At 42.2% G+C, this 19,624-nt stretch overlaps 1 protein-coding gene across 6 annotated transcripts in view; it reads left to right on the forward strand.

Moving 5' to 3' along the window:
• Positions 1 to 18,921, forward strand: part of PARN (poly(A)-specific ribonuclease) — a 200,656-nt gene extending 181,735 nt beyond the window's left edge. For all 6 annotated transcript variants that reach the window (XM_055252462.2, XM_055252463.2, XM_055252466.2 and 3 more), the window contains 2 exons: positions 7,593 to 7,786; positions 17,879 to 18,921. In XM_055252462.2, coding sequence (XP_055108437.1) covers positions 7,593 to 7,786; positions 17,879 to 17,934 — 250 coding nt within the window. In that variant the 3' untranslated portion in view covers positions 17,935 to 18,921. The remainder of the gene's footprint in view (positions 1 to 7,592; positions 7,787 to 17,878) is intronic.
• The last annotated feature ends 703 nt before the right edge of the window (positions 18,922 to 19,624 follow it).

The raw sequence follows: 19,624 nt of genomic DNA on the forward strand, positions 1-19,624 counted from the left end.
AGTCAGTAGGCGAAGGAAGGTTTTGTCAACATTCAGTACTGAAACAACTGGGTAACTATGCCAAAAACCACATTTCTGTTCTTATGTTACACCACATTTAAAATGAACTTGAAGTGACTCATAGAACTAAATGGAAGAACTAAAATGATAACCGCTGGTAAAAGAAAAAAATGAAAGGAAATCGTAGTATCTTGCATTAGGGAAAGATTTCTTAGATATGACAACAAAAGTATGAGCCATAAAAGAAAAATGTTGATAAATTGGACTTAGTCAAAATTAAATATTCTTTTCTTCAAAAGGTACTATTAAGAAACTGTGAAGAGAAGGCACACACTGTGGAAAAAAATTTCTTTTCATTTTTTTCTTTTAAATAGAGGTGGGAATTCAACATGTTGCCCAGGCTGGTCTTGAACTCCTGAGCTCAAGCGATCCAGCCACCTTGGCCTCCCAAAGTGCTAGGATTACAGGCATGAGCCATCATGCCGGGCCAAAAATTTTCAAACTGCATATCTAATAAAGTAGTTGTATCGACATACAAAATAGTTGTATCATGATCATATGTACTCTTACAATATATACTCGGCAATTCAGAGAACAACCCAGTTTTTTGAAAAGGGGGATGAGGTCAAAACATTTCAACAGATTCTTCAAAAAAGATATACAAATGGCCAATAAATAGTTTGGCAATTTCCTGTAAAGTTAAATATAAATTGCAAATGTATTTTTATGTATCACCCAGAAATCCTTCTAGGTATTTGTATTTGAAAAATAAAAACTTATGTTTTTAATAATAAAAGCTAGCTTTTACCCAGATGTTCATACCAGCATTATTTATAATGACAAAAGGTTGGAAGCAGCCCAAATGTCCATCAACTGGTAAATGCATAAATTGTGATCCAGCCATACTATGAAATAAAGTACTAACAGCCATGTGACTGACTCTCAAAGTATTATGCTAAGTGAAAAGAGTCAAACAAAAGACTAAATATTGTGTGATTTCATTCACATGAACTTCTGGAAAAGGCAAAACTACATAAATAGGACCGTAAGCAGATTAATGGTTGCTGCGACAACGTGGATTGAGTGCAGAGTGACACGAGGAATCTTTTTAGGGAAAGGGCATTGTTCTGTATCTCAATTGTAGTAATAGTTACATGGTTATAAGCAATTCCCAAAGTTAACCAAACTGTACATTTAAAATAAGTGAATTCCATTGCATGTAAATAATACCCTAATTTAAAATGGGGAATATGTTCATGTGGCAGCTAGATTTTTGTTATTGCTTTATGGAAAAAGGTGTTTGTAGGGGTTTAAAAATATGGCCTTTCTATAAGCAAACAGGTCTTTCTACTAAAACGAAAAAGTTACTGGAGATGTTTACCGTTGTGGAATTTGATGGATAGTTGACAGTAACTTAGCTTTTAACAAAACACTAATCAGAGTTTAATGTTCAATTTTAACATACCAAGTTGTGTCTGTGACATTTTATTTTTTAATTAATCACCACTTCTTACAGTGGATTTAAATGTCCACTTCTTATGCATTATAAACTAGCTAACTTTGTACATTATAAATCTGTATGCAAAATGAGGTCATACAAATGGGAGATTGTTTTGCCTCTCATTTTACCTTTTGACATTTAAAATCAGTTAATGAAAGAATGCCTCATCAACGTGCAGGTATTGAGAGTGCTACACACACACATGCACATACACATGCGTGCACAGCAGTACCTTCCAAATATATAAAGAATCACATTTGTAAAGGCAGTGTTACATATATCTGGTTTTTAATGTATAATTAAAATTCTTTCATTTAAAACTGCCGTAGTTATATGGGATATAATCACAGCTTTTATTTTTATTAGAGAATAGCAGGTCTTACATACATATAAATACAGAAACATTATATGAAATAAACTAATTCCACATATATCTGAGCGCTTTCTCAGGCAGGATGCCCAATAACCGTTAGCCTCTCCTAGGAAGCAAAAGACTTATTTGAGAGCAGAAACTACAGATTAGCAGTTAAGAAATATGCTGTAGGGCGGGTGCAGTGGCTCACGCCTGTAATCCCAGCACTTTGGGAGGCCGAGGCAGGCGGATCTCCTGAGGTCAGGATTTCAAGACCAGCCTGGCCAACATGGTGAAACCCTGTTTCTACTAAAAATACAAAAATTAGCTGGGAGGCTGAGGCACGAGAATCACGTGAACCGGGGAGATGGAGGTTACAGTGTATCAAGATCACACCACTACACTCCAGCCTGGGCAACGGAGCAAGATTCCATCTCTAAATAAATAAATAAAGTTGTAAATTAATTGAGAAACTGTTGAGGAAAATGCTTTGTAAACTTAAACGTTACATAGAAACAAGAACCCTGCAGGACATCTGGCAGAGTCCCAGTTGCATAGCAGTCAGTTGTTTATGGAGAGGAGCATTACAGATGCACGGGTCTTGTTGGCCAAAAATACCATAATCTGTGGTTAGGATACAACCAATGTATTCTAGTAAGTGCCTTCAAAATCATTGCTTGCAGTTAATGCTAAAATTAATCAATTTCCATGTCCATAGACTAGCCACATGATGTTGAGATATGAAGTGGTTGTTATTGTTGTTTTTGTTTGAGACAGGGTCTCACTCTGTCACCCAGGCTGGAGTGCAGTGGGATGGTCATGGCTCACTGAAACCTCAAACTCCCAGATTCAAGCAATCCTCCTACCTCAGCCTCCCAAATAGCCGGGACTACAGGCATGCCACCACTGTGCCTGGCTAATTTTTTGTTTTTTTTGTTTTTTTTTTTTTAGAGACGGGGTTTCGCCACATTGCCCAGGCTGTTCTTGAACTCCTGGGCTCAAGCAGTCCTCCCTCCTTGGCCTCCCTAAGTGTTGGGATTACAATTGTGAACCACCACACCTGGCCAAGAGAGGAGTTTTGACAAAACCATATTCCTATAAAGACACAGGGAATTAACATTACCCCGGAAAGTTCCCTCATGTTCCACCAGTCAATCCCTACCTACCCTCCCATACCCACCATTCTTCTGAAATTTTTTCTCTGAAGATTAGTTTACCCTTTTCTGGAATTTCATGTAAATGGGTTTATAAAATACCCACCCTTTCCTGTGAAGGCTTCATTCACTTAGAATGTTTGAGATTCATCTGTGTTGTTGGAGGTAACAGTAATTCATTTTTTAATTGCTGAATTATATTTCACTGTATGAATATAGTCCAGTTTATCCATTCTCCTGTTGATGCACTGCTCCTAGTTGCAGTTTATTATAAAAAATAAGATGAACGACTTAAAGTCCTCTTGAGACAGACAAGCAGAGTGTTATGGGAAGCATGGAAAGGAAAGAATAGTAAACAAGGATTGGGAACATTCCCGGAGGAGAGTGATGTTGAGCAGGAGGAGATGGGCAGTAGGGTCTTAGCATGAACGGTAACATTGAAATGGGCAGTGTGGGATGTATTTGGGCTGATAAACTTCTGGTGGGATGACGGGCATGTGGGAGAGTACGGACGATGGACTTCATTAGGTAAACCTATATAGTCTGCAGCTTGGCTGCCTAGTGAAAGATAGGCCAGGAAAGCAGATTGGGACCCAGATGATAGAGGATCCTGGATGCTGTGCCAAGCAGTTTAAATTTAGGTTTATAGTGGAGAGTCAGGGTTTTTCTTTCCCTTCCCTTTCCTTGTCTTACGTATTGATGTAGACTCATGGATTGCTATTTTTTTTTCAATGATTCAGAATTTATTACTGCCCCCTAGTAAATTAGAGGGCACACATTGTCCCAGATTTTCCCAGTGGGAGTCCTTTCAAGCTAGTTCCTATTTCCCTGTGACATGCCTAAAAGTTTTTTACTTCTTGGTATTGCAAAATATTTTAGACTCATTTTATAATTTATCTCCCTTGAGCCTGGAATCAGCCACTTATTTCAGGAGCCCTGGTTCCTTTTAGTAGGGTATTAGAAACTAAGATCTGGACAGTAGATATGCTCATTGCTACTGTGGTGTCTCTGCTTCTATGACCTTCCTGTAGACAGAGCTGTGAATTTTGTGCCTGGATAGATACAATTATCTGTCCCTGCATAAATATACATATATGTGTGTGTGTGTGTGTGTGTGTGTGTGTGTGTATACATAAATATGAACACATATACTCATACTTATTTTAGAAATCACAAGCCCAAACCCATATCTCCAATTTCAGTCTATCCTCAGAGGGTTCTTCCTTATCTTCCCTTATTCTAATATTTTTATGTCTGTCTGCCAGAAACATCAGCACATTTACTGATTTACCCATTGCTATCATGCAGCTAAGTGTTTTCAGAATTGCTTCACTCATTCTACTACAGAAGCAAACCTACTAAAGGGTTCAGGATTTGTTTGCAATTCTCTCCCACACCCTACTCAAGATTGGGCATACCAGGTTCATAAGTTGTTCGTTTGCACTTTGCTTTTTGCACATATTTTACTGGAAATCTTTCCATAATCATTTTCAGTTCTTTGAGATCTTCATTCTTTTTGGTAACTGCTTAGTAGTTCATTAATTGTATGTACTGTTGTGTATTCAACCAGTTTTTTATGCTTAGACATTTAGGTACTTTGCAGTATTTTGCAATTCCAAATAATGCTGTAATGAATAACTTGTACATACATATTTTTGCATTGTAGGGGGTATATCTTCTAAATTCCTGGAAGTGTATGCAGTTTTGTTAGATACTACCACATTCCCTCCATAAGAATAATTCATGCAATTTTGCATTCATACCAGTAATGTGAGAAAGGACCCATTTCCCCCATTCTACTAATGGAGTATATTATCAAGCTTTTGAAGGTTTTTGCCAGTCTAAAAACCTAGTGGGTGAGAAGTGATATTTCAGTGTTGTTTTATTTTGCATTATGAATGGAGTTGAACATCTTTTCATGTGTTTAAGGAGTGTGTGTAATGAGCTGTTTATTCATAGCTTTTCAGTTTTCTGTAGGACTTTTGGTCTTTCTTTTTCTCTTCAAGTTTGAGTTATAATTTGTTAGAGACATTAACCCTTTATCTGTGATACATGTTGCAGGTATTTCCTCCTGGTTTGTCATTTGTCTTGGCTCACGTTATTTATTGCCCTGCAAAAGATGTTTACATCTATGAGGTCACATTCGTAAATCCTTTATTATGTCTGGATTGTGAGACATGGCAAGAAAACTTTTTCTACACCTAGATTTTGGAGGCATTCACCTGTGTTTTCTTTTAGTACCTGTAAAGTTGCCTTTTTTGCATTTAGATATCTAATCCATTAGGCATTTATTCTTTTATCTGGTGTGTGGAATGGCTCTAATTTTATCCTTTTCTGCTTGTCCCAACACCATTATTTTAAAGTCCATATATGCCCCAGTATTTAGAGATACCACTGTTATCATACAGTAGATTTCTATATACTGTTGGGGCTATTTCTAGACTTTGTATTTCACAGAGTATTTTTAATGCCTGTGGTTCTAGCTGAGTTTTCATTAAACATTCATGTATGTCTCAGAGGCTACCAGGTTCCTGAATTTACAGTGCAAAGGAATTTCTAGGCCTCTTCCCCTTTCGTGATGGAAGAACCCTTATTATCTTCTCATACTTTCTGAATTTTCTGAAATCAGCCGAACTTTTTCTAGTCTTTAAAAAATCTTCTTAAAGGTATTATCAGTTTTTAAACAGGAAACTTTAGCATACAATTTTAAAAGCCACCCCCCTGCCCCACCAAAACATTACCATTAATATCCTCCCTTATAGTCCCTCAATTAGATGTTTCAGAAAGCTGTCTATAATAGACATGAAAAAGAGGACAAATGAAAGGCTAGCCAGCCAGTCATAGGAGGAAGAGTGCTCCAGCCTCTTCTGCTCCCCATGCCTTAGAGAACCACCAGGAAGTCAGTGTGTTCTTCTCCTCTGTCCCCTGAGTGTACTATCAAGTGCAGTTGGCAGATTCAGGGAAGATGTTGAGTGCAGGAGTAACGTGGAGGAACTTGAATATTTAGGTAGCCAGAGTTTTTTATATGGAACATTTTAAACTATTCATTTCCTGGCTGGGCATGGTGGCTCACGCCTGTAATCCCAGCACTTTGGGAGGCCGAGGAGGGCAGATCACTTGAGGTCCGTTGTTCCAGACCAGCTTGGCCAACATGGTGAAACCTCACCTCTACTAAAAATACAAAAATTAGCAGAGGCTGGGCGTAGTGACTCAAGCCTGTAATCCCAGCACTTTGGGAGGCCAAGGTGGGTGGATCACGAGGTCAGGAGTTCGAGACCAGCCTGGCCAACACGGTGAAACCTCGTCTCTACTAAAAATACAAAAATTAGCCAGACTTCGTGGCGCATACCTGTAATCCTAGCTACTCAGGAGGCTGAGGCAGGAGAATTGCTTGAACCCAGGAGGCGGAGGTTGCAGTGAGCTGAGATTGTGCCACTGCACTCCAGCCTGGGGGACAGAGTGAGACTCTGTCTCAGGAAAAAAAAAAAAAAAAATTAGCCAGGCATGGTGGCAGATGCCTGTAATCCCAGCTACTTGGGAGGCTGAAGCAGGAGAATCACTTGAACCCAGGAGGCGGAGGCTACAGTGAGCCAAGATCGCACCACTGCACTCCAGCCTAGGTGACAGAGCAAGACCGTGTCTCAAAAATAATTAGATAGATAGGTAGATAGGTAGGTAGGTAGATAGATAGATAGATAGATAGATAGATAGATAGATAGATAGATAGATAAAATTTAAAAGCACCCATCTCCTAGGAAAAGCTGGTAGGATCATTTTATCTCTCTCACTCCCCACCCTCACCATGTGCTTGAATGGCCTCTCCTAAATAGAATGCCTTGAATTTATTTGAGGCTTTTCATAACTTGGGGGCCATAATAAAAAAAATCTCTAAGACCCATTTAGAGGAGAAAGGACTCACTGGCCATGTGGACACTGTTTTTATCTAGTTATATTTCAGGGAAAATTTTCTTAAGGAAAAATCAGGACACATAATCTGATTTAATTCAATATGTCAAATCCTATAAAGCTTTCAAAATGAAACCAGATTTAATTATACATTTAAGAAGTCATCTTTTTGGAAAGGAAGAGGATTACATGAAGGTGGGGTATGCTCTGTAACTATATCCAAGTTTTAAGCAGTGGGATAGCAGACTGATTGAAGAATTCTTCAGTTCTGCTGTTTATCCATTAGGCAGTAATGAAGGGAATAATGCCATCTTCTGATTTAATATAATCAAAACTATTATTATAGTATCTCTACTATTCTACTATTCTGTTACAGTAGTTTTATCAAAATAGAGACTAGGAACTTTGCAGATTTGTTCTTGAGCACTCAGATCAGCTTAAATTTGTATATATCTATTTACAAGCATGATTTAGGACTTTTTTCTAAATAAGCTTGTTATAGGTAAACTTTCAGAGTTCAGTTCATAATAAAGTCTTTAATTTTTACACACAGGCAGCAGCTGCCCATGTTGATGGCTGGCTGAGTGTTAATAGAATTAAGAGTATTAAAATATTTTTATAGACTAGTCTTCCTATAACTCTCAGCACCTTTTATGTTGTTCCACTTTTTGCATTTCAGTTTTACAGCTCCCAGCACAGTAGGAAAGAGAAATTTGAGTCCTAGTCAAGAGGAAGCTGGCCTGGAGGACGGAGTGTCAGGGGAGATTTCCGACACTGAGCTTGAGCAGACCGATTCCTGTGCAGAGCCCCTCTCAGAGGGAAGGAAAAAGGCCAAGAAATTAAAAAGAATGAAGAAAGAGCTTTCTCCAGCAGGTTTGTATTGGATCTTGCCGAAGTTCTGGGGCCGTGGACTGTTTAAATGCTCTAGAAACTCCTATTTTGGGGGAGAAGTTATAGCAAGGCTTCACTTGGTGGCAAAGCCCATGTAGTCTTCCACCAGAGCAGATATTTTTAGGATCAATTTAATTTAATTTGAGGAATCCTAAAAAGCTCTGGCTCGGGTAGCATAAGGCCTGGGGGGTCTCCTTGTTAAAGATGGCTAGTCTATTTTGGTAATCTCTCTCTCCTCCGTGGTGTAGAGGTTTTGCTGATGTGTTTAGAGCAGCCTCAATATTTAAAATGTGCATTTAAATGTGCACAGAGGCCCCTCCTATATGTTATTTTCAGTAGCAGAGTTTTCACTGTTTCCAGCAAAACCCCGAGGCAACCTGGATTTCTCTCCTAAGCAGAATTATATAAGAAGCAAAGGAAACAGGAAATTAGCACCTGTTGAGAGCCTACTACATGCTAGATGCTGTAGTAGGAGCCATTTCTCTCCTTATTTCATTTAATTTTCACCGTAGCCCTGAGGTGGGAATCATCATCCTTATTTGATGAAGCAGATGCCTGGGCTCGGGGAGGCTAAGTGTGCAGGGCCGTGCTGCACTTAAGAAGCACAGCCGAAAGGCAGGAATCCCATGTCTTCTCCACCCCACAGAAGTGCCTCACTCAGCCCTTCGTGCACACATGCCACACAGGGCCACAGCAAGAGGCCAGAAGGCATCTTGTCAGTCAGCACATGGAAAAGGCCGTTCCCTGCTGCTGGGGGCGGTCCAGCAAGGCAGCAGTCACAGTGACAGTAATCATAGTCACTTCTTATTGAGTGCTTATTACTGGGGCCAGGACAATGCTTAATGTGTAACTGAAATTCTTTCATTTAAATCCTTGAGACAGTCATCATTATCCATTTTACAGTTAAGAAAACGGAGGCCCAAAGGGTTATGTGAGTTGCCCAAAGTCCCAGAGCCATTCAGTCTGTCCTACAAGAAAGCTGGTGAGGCCAGGCTCGGTGGCTCACGCCTGTAATCCCAGCACTTTGGGGGGCCAAGACGGGCGGATCACTTGAGGTCAGGAGTTCGAGACCAGCATGGCCAACATGGCAAAACCACGTCTCCACTAAAAATACAAAAATTGGCCAGGTGTGGTGGCACATGCCGGTAGTCCCGGCTACTTAGGAGACTGAAGTAGGGGGACTGCCTCAGCCCAAGGAGGTCAAGGCTACAGTAAGCCAAGATCGTACCACTGTACTCCATCCTGGGCAACAGAGTGAGACCCTGTCTCACATACACACTGACAGAAGAAAGCGAGTCTTTTAACCAAGGTTATGTGTCGAGAGACACTGACCCAGACATAATTATAATCATTCTCCTTTGTCTCACATCGTGACAGTTGTCTCGGTTAGCAGAACTAACAATCAAATCAAAGGAAAGTAGTAGTCAAGTGGTGGAACTTGATTCATACCCAGGCTGTGAATTCACTGTTTTAATTAATCCCCTTTTGCATGTGGCCCGATCTGACTGTGGGGGGTTTTCTGAATCTCATTGATATTAATGAAATCAGACAAGTAGCAAAAATGTCACATATGCTTTTTGTACATTATGCTGAAGCTGAATTTGAACAGAAAACTTAAACTCATGTTTGAAGCCTGGATTGGATGTTTTAGCTGTCTCCTTGACTCTGGGTGTCTCTCTTACCTCCTCTCCTTTCCCTGAATCAACTATTGGAGGGGGCCAGGCATGGTAGCTCACAACTATAATCCCACCACTCTGAGAAGCTGAAGCAGGAGGATGGCTTGAGCCCAGGAGTTTGAGACCAGCCTGGGCAATATAGTGAGACCTTTTCTCTACAAAATAAATAAATAAATAAATAAATAAATAAATAAATAAAAATAAAAAAATTAAATATTAGCTGCACGGGCCTGTAGTCCCAGGTACTCAGGAGGCTGAATCGGGAGGATCGGTTGAGCCCAGGAGTTTTGACTGCAGTGAGCTATGATCGCATCACTGCACTCCAACCTGGGGGACACAGCGAGACTTTGTCTCAAGAAAAAAATGAAAGAAAAAGTATTGGAGAAGTTTTTCATCTGTAGCATCCTTAGTCTTCAAATTTCATACCTTTATTACCACTGTCATGTTTCATGTGCTCAACAAATGTTAAAATAATGAATGTCAGCATGATTTCTAGAGATCGTACTGAGCAGGATTTAGAGGGGCAGGGGGGTTTCCCCACTTGTATTCCTGTCCTTCATATCTGTCTTTTCTGGATTTTTTTAGTTTATTACTTCTCAGGGAAAAGCTTTTCGTTTTTCCCCTCTATATCAGCATAATCTGAAAAATATTAAAATTAAAATAACTAATAATAGACTGCATTAATAGATTAGTTCCTTTTATAGCTTTCATCATTTTAAGTGAAAACTTTCTATAAGTTATTTAGGGTTTTGAATTTATAATACTGTAATTAAAATAAGGGTTTTTTCCCTCCCATTGACAGTAAAGCTGTCACTGCCACAAGATTTGAGCTAAAAAAAAAATTGTAGATTTTGTACTTCTTTGTCAGTGCTGCCAAAAAAAAAAAGAGAGAGAGAGAGAGAGAAAGAGACATCTTGACAACTTTTAATTGAATCAGAGAACTTGAGTGAATCGAGCTTTCTTCTGGAGCACCATTCATCGAGCAAGACCCCTGACAGTGCCAGGTGGAAACTTAATGGATCCTTTCCACCTGGTTTGTTTTCAGTGTTTAATCCTATTAGTATCAGCAGGATGTCGGTTAGGGTATCAGGTGCGGAACCTGTGGAATCAACCAATTTGGCTTGCTCATTTACTTTAATAAGGTCCCATAATGAGTGAGAGTACAAAGTTCAAGCCCTGTTAAGGGTCTGCATTAAACTCTCAGAAGTATTTAGAGTGTGCCAGGAGCCGCGAGGGTCTGGTTCGGGTGGTGGCGGGAACTGTATTAGAATGCTAGGCACTGCGCAACTAAGTCTGTCCAACCCAAAACGGTGCTGAGGCGTTGAGTCTGAGCTCTGGTACTCAGGAAAGCATCTCAGCGGGTACTCAACAGATCCTCGGGGGCTTGGGGGCCCAGCACTGGCAGTGAGGGCATGAAAGTCATAAAAGATAGGGCACTACCTGTGGGTATTTTCTGTTCTCCAAGGAGGAAGTAGCAAAAATTAGGACACTGGAATATCCTATGTTGTGGCAATCCCAGAACAACTGGTGCTCAACAAATACCACAGAAAACAAATTTTTAAAAATTTAATCTCGCCAGGTACAGTGGCTCATGCCTATAATCCCAGCACTTCTGGAGGGCGAGGTGGGCAGATCACCTGAGGTCAAGAGTTCAAGACCAGCCTGGCCAACATGGCGAAACCCCGTCTCTACTAAAAATATAAAAATTAGCCTGCCATGGTGGTGCACACCTGTAATCCCAGCTACTCGGGAGGCTGAGGCAGGAGAATCGCTTGAACCAGGGAGGCGGAGGTTGCAGTGAGCTGAGATCTTGCCATTGCACTCCAGCCTGGGTTACAAGAGCGAAACTCCATCTCAAAAAAAAAAAAAAAAATGTAATCTCTTTATATCTGTTTTTTTTCTTTTAATTTTTTTCTTGACCCAAGCATGTGAACTCATAGTATACATTTTGATATCGAAGATACACTAAGAATTAAGTACTAGACCTAATCCCAGATAACAAAATGACATAAATAGTGGAAGAAAGGACTATTTATTGGGTTTATACTATTAGACAGCATGCTAGGAACATCCTTTATTGTCTTGTCTAGACCTTTTAAACATGCAGTAAGGTGCAGATACTCTTTCCCAGTTGTACAGAGGAAACTGAGGCTTAGAGTTGCAGACTTGAAAGTATCTAACTGACATGTGGGAGGCTGGGGAAACTCATCCAGACTTTAGAGGAAATGAAGGATTCATCACACAGGTGAGTGTTTCTTGCAGCTGTTCTAGATCAGAAACAATTACCAATCTAGACTTTCATGTGATAAAGTCATTCAATAGAAATCCAAGCCGGCTGGGCATGGTGGCTCACGCGTTATTCCACCACCTTGGGTCAGGAGTTCAAGACCAGCCTGGCCAACATGGAGAAACTCTGTCTCTACTAAAAATACAAAAATTAGCTGGGAATGGTGGTGCTCCCAGCTACTTGGGAGGCTGAGGCAGGAGACTCTTGAGCCCGGGAGGCTGAGGTTGCAGTGAGCCCAGATGGCGCCACTGCACTCCAGCCTGGGTGACAGAGCAAGACTCCAAGACTCCTCCTCAAGAAACAGAGAGAGAGAGGAAGGAGGGAGGGAGGGAAAGCCAAGTAACCACTCTCCTTCAGGGCTTCCAGTTTATGTATATACTATGTACTCAGCAAATATTTTTCTCTTAAGTGTGGTTGTTTCGATCCTATTTTCAGGAGGTGAATGTACAGTGTAAGTCCCCTCCTTTTCTGTTGATATGACTGTGTTGATTGGTAGTGCCAGCCACTTTCCATCCGAGCAGTTCTAGGTACATACTCAGTTGGTACGCAAAGGAAAACTATTCTGCATGCCATTAATGCTGGAATAAAATGTCTTTAGGAAGTGTGGCTGTTTTCCCAGGTCATGTTTAATTGAAGGATTTCTGTCACATACTTGTTCTTGTTGATGTGTTCCTGGGGCCTGCAGAAACGCTGCCCACCCCCTCACTTCTCTGGAAAATCTCAGGGCCGCATGGATGGTCTGATGCTGCCCGGGCTGACCATTCTGAAAATACTGCTGGCTGGTCCCTAGCAGCAGGTTCCATCAGCACCTTAGTTAGACGGTGATTACAGAGGCATGCCCAAAGGAGATAGATTGACTATTCCTGGTTATTTTTTGTCCTGTAAATGGAGACATTGTTCAAAGTCTTTTTTCCCCTAACATTTAAAACAACACATTAGGCCTTTTAAGTGTTTGCCAAAGAACCTGGAGTTTTATTGGAGTCTTGACTAACCTGCTGAACTTTTCAAGCTGAAACCCTGAGGGTTACAGTATAAAAATTTAGAACCTACTTAGAGCAGCAGTCTCCTCATGCTGTTACTGGTCTCATTAAAGTCAGAAACAAGATCTACAGCTGCTGCTGTGGGTCACCTGAGAGACCAGGCCGAGGCAGCAGAGCGACCTCCCAAGGAGTCTTTTAATTACTATGTTCAAGTGTGGTTTGCAGTGAACGTGGCGAAGGAGGTGTGGGCTGCTGTGCAGTAAGGCAGAGGCAGGGTACTCAGTGCGCATTTGTGCTCTCCCTGTTCCTCCTGGCAACTCCAGGATGTCATCAGCCTTGCAGGGAGGGGGCTCACCTTCTTAGTGTGGGAAACCGGCCCCAGGGCATACCCCCTTGAGCATTTCCTAGTTAGAAACTTGTGTGCAGCTTCCCAAAGGACCTTCCTCTGTACAGATGTCCACTCTGTGGAAGAGGATACAATGGGAAGCTTCCAGTGTCCTGTGTGGCTTCTTAGATTCCGTTTGGGATTCACCTGGAAAAAGCAATGCCTTACCCCTTCAAGTTTCTCCATTTCAACTCCAGTTAGGTAAAGGGGAGAAAAGCAGAAATATTCACCTTTTGTGTTCCCCATCTTTTAATTTTTTGTTGTTTTGGTTAATAAAAATAACGTACTCAGCATGAGAATTTGGAAAATGCAGAAAAATAGAAGACAGTTAAGCCCCCAGCCCCCCGACTTGATGCTGTGGTAACAAGCATTCTTGTTCTGTGGCCAATGTCATACCCTGTATGCAGCTTGTATCCTGCCTTTTCCCGTTTTAGAAACTGTTGGCCAAATAATCTTAACTATAAGCATAGTATTTCATATTAAAATTTTGTTGATTTTCATTTAAAACATTGTTTTTAGTATCTTTTGCCAGGTCAGCTTCAATAAGATATAATTGTACCCAATGAAAGTCATCACTTTCAGGTATAAAATTTGATGAGTTTTGACATCTGTGTACAGTCATGTAACGACCACTATGATCAAGATATAGAACTCCATCACTCCAGAAATTTCCCTCATGCCCCTTTGGAGTTGATCCTTCCCCCAACCCCCACACAGATCCCAGCAGCCATTGGTCTTCTTTCTGTCCCTGCGATTTTGTCTTTTCCAGAATGTCATATACCTGGAATCATGCGATAGTTAGCCTTCTGAGCCTTTCATTTAACTTCTTTCATTTAGCATGATGTATTTGCGATTTGTGGTGGTGCGTGTATCCTCAGTTCACTCCGTTTTACTGCTAAGTAGTAGTCCACTGTATGCAGGTATCACTATCCATCACCCAGGGGAAAGACATTTAGATTGTTGCCAGTTTTTGGCAATCAAGAATCAAGCTGCTATAAATATTTATGTACAGGTTTTTGTATGAATTAAGTTTTCATTTTCTTTGGGTAAATATCTAGGAGTGGGATTGCTGGGTCATATGGTAACTGTATATTTAACTTCATAAGAAATTGATACACTCTTTTCCAAAGTGGCGTCACCATTTTGGATTTCCCCCAGCAGTATACAAGGCTTCTGCTCACTCTGCACCTTCACCAGTACTTGATATTGATACACACCCCTTTTGCTTGCTTGTTCAGCAGTTCTAATGGGTATATAGTGGTATCTCATTGTGGCTTTGGTTTTTATTTCCCTAATGACTAATAAGCATCTTTTCCTGTGATTTTTTGCCATCCGGATTTCTTATTTGGCGAAATATCTTTTCATTTTTTCCCTTTTTTCTAGGGTTATTTTCTGACTGCATTTTGAGAGTCCTTTATAGATTCTGGATACAAGTCCTTTTAAGCATTTTACAAATATATTCTTCTAGATTGGTTTTTCTTTTCATTTTGTTGGTGGTGGTGGTAGTGGTTTGTTGTTGTTGTTGTTGTTGTTGTTGTTTTCAAGACAGAGTCTTGCTTTGTCGCCCAGGCTGGAGTGCAATGGCACGATCTCGGCTCACTGCAACCTCTGCCTCCCGGGTTCAAGCGATTCTCCTGCCTCAGCCTCCTGAGTAGCTGGGATTACAGGTGCCTGCCACCACGCCCAGCTAATTTTTGTACTTTTTTAGTAGAGACGGGTTTCACCATGTTGGCCAGGCTGGTCTCGGACACCTGACCTCGTGATCCACCGGCCTCGGCCTCCCAAAGTGCTGGGATTACAGGCATGAGCCACTGCAGCCAGCCTCTTTTCATTATTTTAACAGTGTCCTTTGAAGAGTGGAAGTTTTAAATTTTGATGAAGTCCAGTTTATCAGATTTTTCCCCTTGGATTTTGCCTTTGGTGTCATATCTAAAAAATCTTTGCATAACTCTAAGTTGCAAATATTTTCTTCTGTGTTTTCTTCGAGAAGTTTTACGGTTTTAGGTTTTACAATTAAAATGTACAATTCAAGTTAATCTTTGTATATAATGCAAGCTGTGGATTAAGGTCCACTGTAGCAAGAGGCAGATGTTCTTAAGTATCTCCCTCCCTCCCTTCATCCCTCCCTCCCTCTCTTCTTTCCTTCCCTCCCTCCCTCTTTTTTTTTAGACAGTTTCTCTCTGTCACCCACCCAGGCTGGAATGCATTAGCACTATTACAGCTTGCTGCAGCCTTGATATCCTGGGCTCAGGTGATCCTCCCACCTCAGCCTCCTAGGTAGCTGGGACCACAGGTGTGTGCCACCACACCTGGCAGATTTTTAAATTTTTTGTAGAGGCAGGGTCTCCCTGTGTTGCCCAGGCTGGTCTCAAACTCCTGGGCTCAAGCCTTCCCTCATCAGCCTCCTAAAGTACTGGGATTACAGGCATGAGCCACCACACACAGCCAAGTATCCGTTTAAAAAGAAAAGTTGTTCCTAAATGATTCCTTACACTCCAGTAAAACAGGGCTGTGAACATGAGTTCTGTGGAAAGCTGACCGTAGCTGCTGCTTTTTAAAAACCACACCTTCTTATCCGCCAGTTTTGAGACTGGCCTTTTCTTGATCTACAGCTCTCCCTTTCTGGAAGGTGCTGGAAAGAACACTGTTAGTGGCCTTCATTGCCCCTCTGGTCCGGGTCTCCTGTAGATGGCTCCTACAGTTCTGGCCCCTCTGTACACATCATTGTCGCTCAGCAGCTGCACAGGTAGACAGTGAAAACTAGCATCTTTTAAATTATAGACTGTTGGCTTCCTGGGGAACAGCCATGTTCCATGTTGGGTCAGCTTATTGATAAGGGGAAGAGACCTAGCATTTATTAAAAACTTACCTAGCAACTTTGCTGTATCACAGAAGTCCTATACAGCATAAAATAGTACTAGGTCCATCTTAGTCGAAGCAGTGAGACCTGTTCAAGGTCATCCAGCTAGTAAAATGGTCCAACTTGACTTGCCTTACTCCAGAACTTTTTGCTTATTCCATTATTTCCTTTTAGCTCTTCATGGAACCACTTCCTGTGTGTCTGATGGCTCACTGTGCACTCACACACACACCCCAACTAATGGCAGGTGCAGATTACAAGTATTGCAGTGCAGTTGCTTTTAGCAATTTATCTTCCTTTTTCCTCTGAACTGGATTTAATTTACTTCAGTTCCCCCCATTTGGCATTGTAGCTTTTACCTTTAGCAGGGCTAATTGGCTACTGCAATATTTCTTTCATATGTGAATTATAAAAGTGCCCTTAATGGATGTTTCTTTTCATACAGTTAGGTGTTTATTGTATCAGTGTGTGACTGGGAAGGCCAGGCTAGCTGCAGGTTATCACAGGCCCCTTGCAGTACCTCCCTGGACCCCATGAGTCCTTTTCAGTGGATCATCTCCTGCCCATCTTCACTTCTCCGGAGTGGTCTCGCCATCTTTACTGGGAGTGCCAGAACGTGCCTGTTCAGAGCGATGAGACCCAGGGCAGAAAGATTCCGGTTACTCTTTCCCGGTCTCCTCATCCTAACTCCCTGGATCTTATCACAGTAAATGATCAGAAGTGGAAATTCTCATGTTAGCTGAAATTCTCTTCATGTTTTTTCTTGTGTTTAGACCTCGTTATCTTTAGGCATCCCTGTTACTGATGATAACCACTCTGAACTCAGTGATATGATTCCCTAGTTTGTAAGACACTGCACCCGCTCCATATTTAAAAGTTATTTCCCATTGGAGGTATCATCAAAGACTTCTCTCCCTTTCTAAAATCTTGGTGTTAGCAGCTAGAAGAGAGACTGCCAGTTTTCCTCGCCAGCTCTACTTTATGACTTAATGCATGGCACCACTTGTGCAGCTGACACCTGGTTGGGCCACACTTTCCATTATGAACATGCTCTTTCCTGACTTCCCTCACATTCATTGAAGTCCAGTCCCAGCTGAGTTGCTGGCCGCGGCTGCTCCTATTGTACAAAGTGGCATGAATAAAAAAGAAGGGCTTCTGACATTGGGGTGAAACGTTTGTCACTGAAGAGATCTTTTCAATCCAAGAAGAGGACCCCGGCGAGCTTCGCCGAAGTTGGAAAAAGCTGCAACCTTCTTTTGCCCCTGTTGAGATATTGGAACCCCCACTGGTTGGCTTCCCTCTGCCCTACAGCTGCCCACCTGAGATTTCTCTCCTAGGCAGATCCACAGCACAGCACAGAGAAACTCAGTTTCCAGGGACTTTGGCAGGGATCTTGGTGCTGTGGGAGGATTCAGACCTCATCTCAGCCATTTGCTAGCTCTGTACATCTGGTCATATTACCCTACTTCTCTCAATCTGTTCTTGCATCTGTAAAATGGGGTAGTGTTACCACCTTGGTGGGCTTTTAATGAAGATTATATGAATTAAATGCCCACTGTATTGCCAGCAAAGAATCCAGCATGGTGCTCAGTGAAGAATACTGTGCATGGCTACAGTTTAACTTGTGTGAAATAAATAGATAGATTCTGGAGGCAGGGAGGTGCTTCCTCCACCCGCCCTGTGATGTTTCTGTGGTTTCACCTTCCCATGCTGGGCACTGCCCTCCCTAGACAAGACTTGTCTGTGGACTCTTTCCAGCGCAGCTGTTTAGCCAGATGCTGGCCCCATCTGCAGCCGTCACAGGCCCTCTGTCTCTCTGCTGGTCGTGTCATGCTCTCCTCAAGGTGCCGTCCTGCTGTTCATATTGTTTCATTCTTTCCCACCAGGAAGCATCTCGACGAACAGCCCTGCCACACTCTTTGAAGTACCTGACACATGGTAACCAAGACCTGAGGGCAGCAAACCGCTGGTGCTGTCGCTGTGAGCAAGAGCCGGCTGGCACATTTGGAAGCCATACTGTATTTAACTTAATCAAATGTGGTATGGGAGGGGTTGGAAACCAAGTTGTCTCCTGGGGGGGAAAGAAAACAGGTTTTATTTTTGTGGCTGCGGTTTTTTTCCCTTTTTAATCTAACTGCCTGTTGACGTTGACACTCATCACGGTTATAGGCTGTCATGAATGTGTACGTGCTTAACCAGTGAATTCCATGTTGCTCATGTGAGGCCTTTCCTGTCATGACCCAGTGTGCTTAAGAACCTGCCTCATGGGGAGTGTCAGCTGTGAAATCTGCAAAAAGAGCTGACATTCCGGCTGCTGTGATCATGAATTTGGGAGTGTACTCTCCTGCCCGTGCATCTTCTCGCGCTGAGATTTTGAGGCGGTTGCAGCCCTCGGTTAGTCTCCCAGTGGAGAAATCGGTTGTGCCTCCCTGCTTCCCACCATAGCTGCCTGAAAACATGACACTCTCGCGCTTGTCCTTCCATCAGGAAGATGTCCACTCACGCCCACCCATGAGGGGGCTTGCCGTATGCCCTGGCCTTTGGGCATATTTATGTAGAGTTCCTTTCTCCTAAGACGTGAGTTTCTTATGGGGGATGTACGAGTAAAAAGGTTAACTTCTGTTCTTATGTGTGGCGCTGTGTTCACTTTCCAGAGTCTCTGTTCGTTTGTTTGGATGGCGGTCTCGGGATACGGCAGCGTGTGTGCGTACGTGTGTGTGTGTGTGTGTGTGTGTGTAATCGTACAAATCTACATGTCCCAGCCCATTCTCCGTTGAAACAGATCACAGCAACGACAAACGCTCATGGCGCTGCTTCGCTCCACCCGCTTCAGATAGATCATTCTTAGATATTTCACATTTTTGTATGGTGGAAATAAAAATGAAAAGTGTATTTCCTAAAGATGAAAATTAAAGACATTTTCATAGGACTCTGGCTTTCTCCTCTCTTTTTTTTTAATAAGGGAATGATGTTTTCGCTGTCTAGTAATACACAGATAAATTTCACACTCCTGAAAAATCTGCTAAGCCACTAAGGGTGATGTTCATGGATTTTTTTTCTTTTTCTTTTTACCCCTAACTGCTATACCTGCCACGATGGGTCAGCTCCTCAGTGCCGAGCTGACCCCTGGTGGTAAGTGGCCTTGTAGGAGGGTGGGAGGAATGAGGACCCTTAGCACTCACGCTGGAATCCCAGGGCATTATGCAGATTCCGATTTGTAAGACAATTTCCCCAATCAAGAGCCTCTGTCACACCTGTAAGCTGAGAGACTTGAGCCCAGGAGTTCAAGACCAGCATGGACAACACAGTGAGACCCTGTCTCTTTAAAAAAAAAAAAAAAAAAAAAAAAAAAATTTTTTTTTTTTTTTTTTTAAGCATGTTAACTTCTCTTCCCCCTTCCTGCTCCTCTCCCTTCCCCTGGAGTTTTGTAGCCACAAAGTTAGAAACCCAGGCTTGGCAGGAAGGACTGCCCACCCCTCCTAGAGTAGTCAGCACCCACGGCTCAGTGGAAAGTGTGAAGGTGGGATGGAGACAGACAGTAAAGGAGGGTGAATGCAGGAGTGTGTAGAGTGGGCTGCCGGGCTGCCGAGTCAGCAGCACTCACAGGGAGAAATGAGGAGAGTCTGACCCTT

Source organism: Symphalangus syndactylus, chromosome 18 (genome assembly GCF_028878055.3).
Source record: "Symphalangus syndactylus isolate Jambi chromosome 18, NHGRI_mSymSyn1-v2.1_pri, whole genome shotgun sequence".
NCBI classification, from domain to species: Eukaryota; Metazoa; Chordata; class Mammalia; order Primates; family Hylobatidae; genus Symphalangus; species Symphalangus syndactylus.